At 35.1% G+C, this 1,198-nt stretch overlaps 1 protein-coding gene across 1 annotated transcript in view; it reads left to right on the top strand.

The window, feature by feature from the left end:
• The first annotated feature begins 650 nt into the window (after positions 1 to 650).
• The window catches only part of LOC102857904 (olfactory receptor 10C1-like), a 5,856-nt gene continuing 5,308 nt past the window's right edge, over positions 651 to 1,198 (top strand). Inside the window, exon 1 of the mRNA XM_006883994.1 lies at positions 651 to 755. Within this exon, the coding sequence (XP_006884056.1) occupies positions 651 to 755 (105 nt within the window). The remainder of the gene's footprint in view (positions 756 to 1,198) is intronic.

Below are 1,198 nucleotides of genomic sequence, written 5' to 3'. Positions count from 1 at the left end.
TTGGTATACCATTTATTCCTGGGGCCTTATTTTTTGCTATTTTCTTCAGAGTGGCTTGAACTTTCTCCTTCATCACCATAGGCTCTTGCTTATATGTTATCTCATTAAATTCTTCTATGTCTGTCAATTCCTTTTGATACAATGACTCAACTACTCATGTGAAAATTTATACCGAATCTAAAGAAAATGAAAGCAAATCCACAATAACCAAAATATGATTCTGAATCTTTCACATCTTGATTTAAAAGCATCTCAAGAACAGGCTTGAGGCCTTGAAGACTAATAAATGAACATCAGATGAGCTGTGGAAGGATATCAAGAATATCGTCGAGGATGAATACAAAAGGGTCTTGCCAAAACGGAGGAGGAAGAAAAGACCAAGATGGATATCAGAATAGATTCTGAATATTGCAATAGAATGCTGAGAAGCCAAAGCAAAGGAAAAAATCAGGAAGTTAAGAAGCTGAACAGATTTCAAAGGGTAGCTCAGGAAGACAAAAGTATTATAACGAAATGTGAAAAGCGCAGGGATTAGAAAATAAAAAGGGATGGACTTGTTTGGCATTTCTTAAACTGAAGGAACTGAAGAAAAATTCAATACCTTGAAGTACAATACTTAAAGATTGTAAGGACAGAACATTGAATGACCCATGAAGCATCAAAAGAAGATGGGAGGAGTACACAGAGTCACTGGATCAACAGAATCGGCGGACAAAGAAGAATTTTGTGAATCAGAATATTATCAAGAAACAATGGTACTGAAGAAGGAAGTTCAAGCTTCTCTGAAGGAAATGGTCAAAATCAATGCCCCAAGAATTCATGGGATACCAATTGACACATTTTAATAAACAGATGTCGCCCTGGATGTGCTCATCAGGTTGTACCAAGAAATCTGGAGAAACCTGGTCAACTGACTGAAAGAGATACATATTTATTCCTATTCCCAAGAAATATGATCTAACAGAGTGCAAAAATGATAAAATAATATTATAATATTACACTCAAGCAAATCTTAGTGAAGATTATAAAAAAAATGACTGAAATAGAAAATGGACAAACAACTGTCAGAAATACAAGCTCGTTTTAAAAGAGATCATGGCACCAGGGAAATAATAGCCAATGTCAGATAGATATTGGATGAAAGTTGATAATACCAGTGGAATGTCTATCTGTGTTTCATTGAGCATTCAAAGGCATT

The sequence above is a fragment of the Elephantulus edwardii genome, unplaced genomic scaffold, assembly GCF_000299155.1.
Source record: "Elephantulus edwardii isolate Elephantulus edwardi_28Jun2011 unplaced genomic scaffold, EleEdw1.0 scaffold00030, whole genome shotgun sequence".
In the NCBI taxonomy this organism is placed as follows: domain Eukaryota; kingdom Metazoa; phylum Chordata; class Mammalia; order Macroscelidea; family Macroscelididae; genus Elephantulus; species Elephantulus edwardii.
This window is presented reverse-complemented; position numbering and strand designations above follow the sequence as displayed.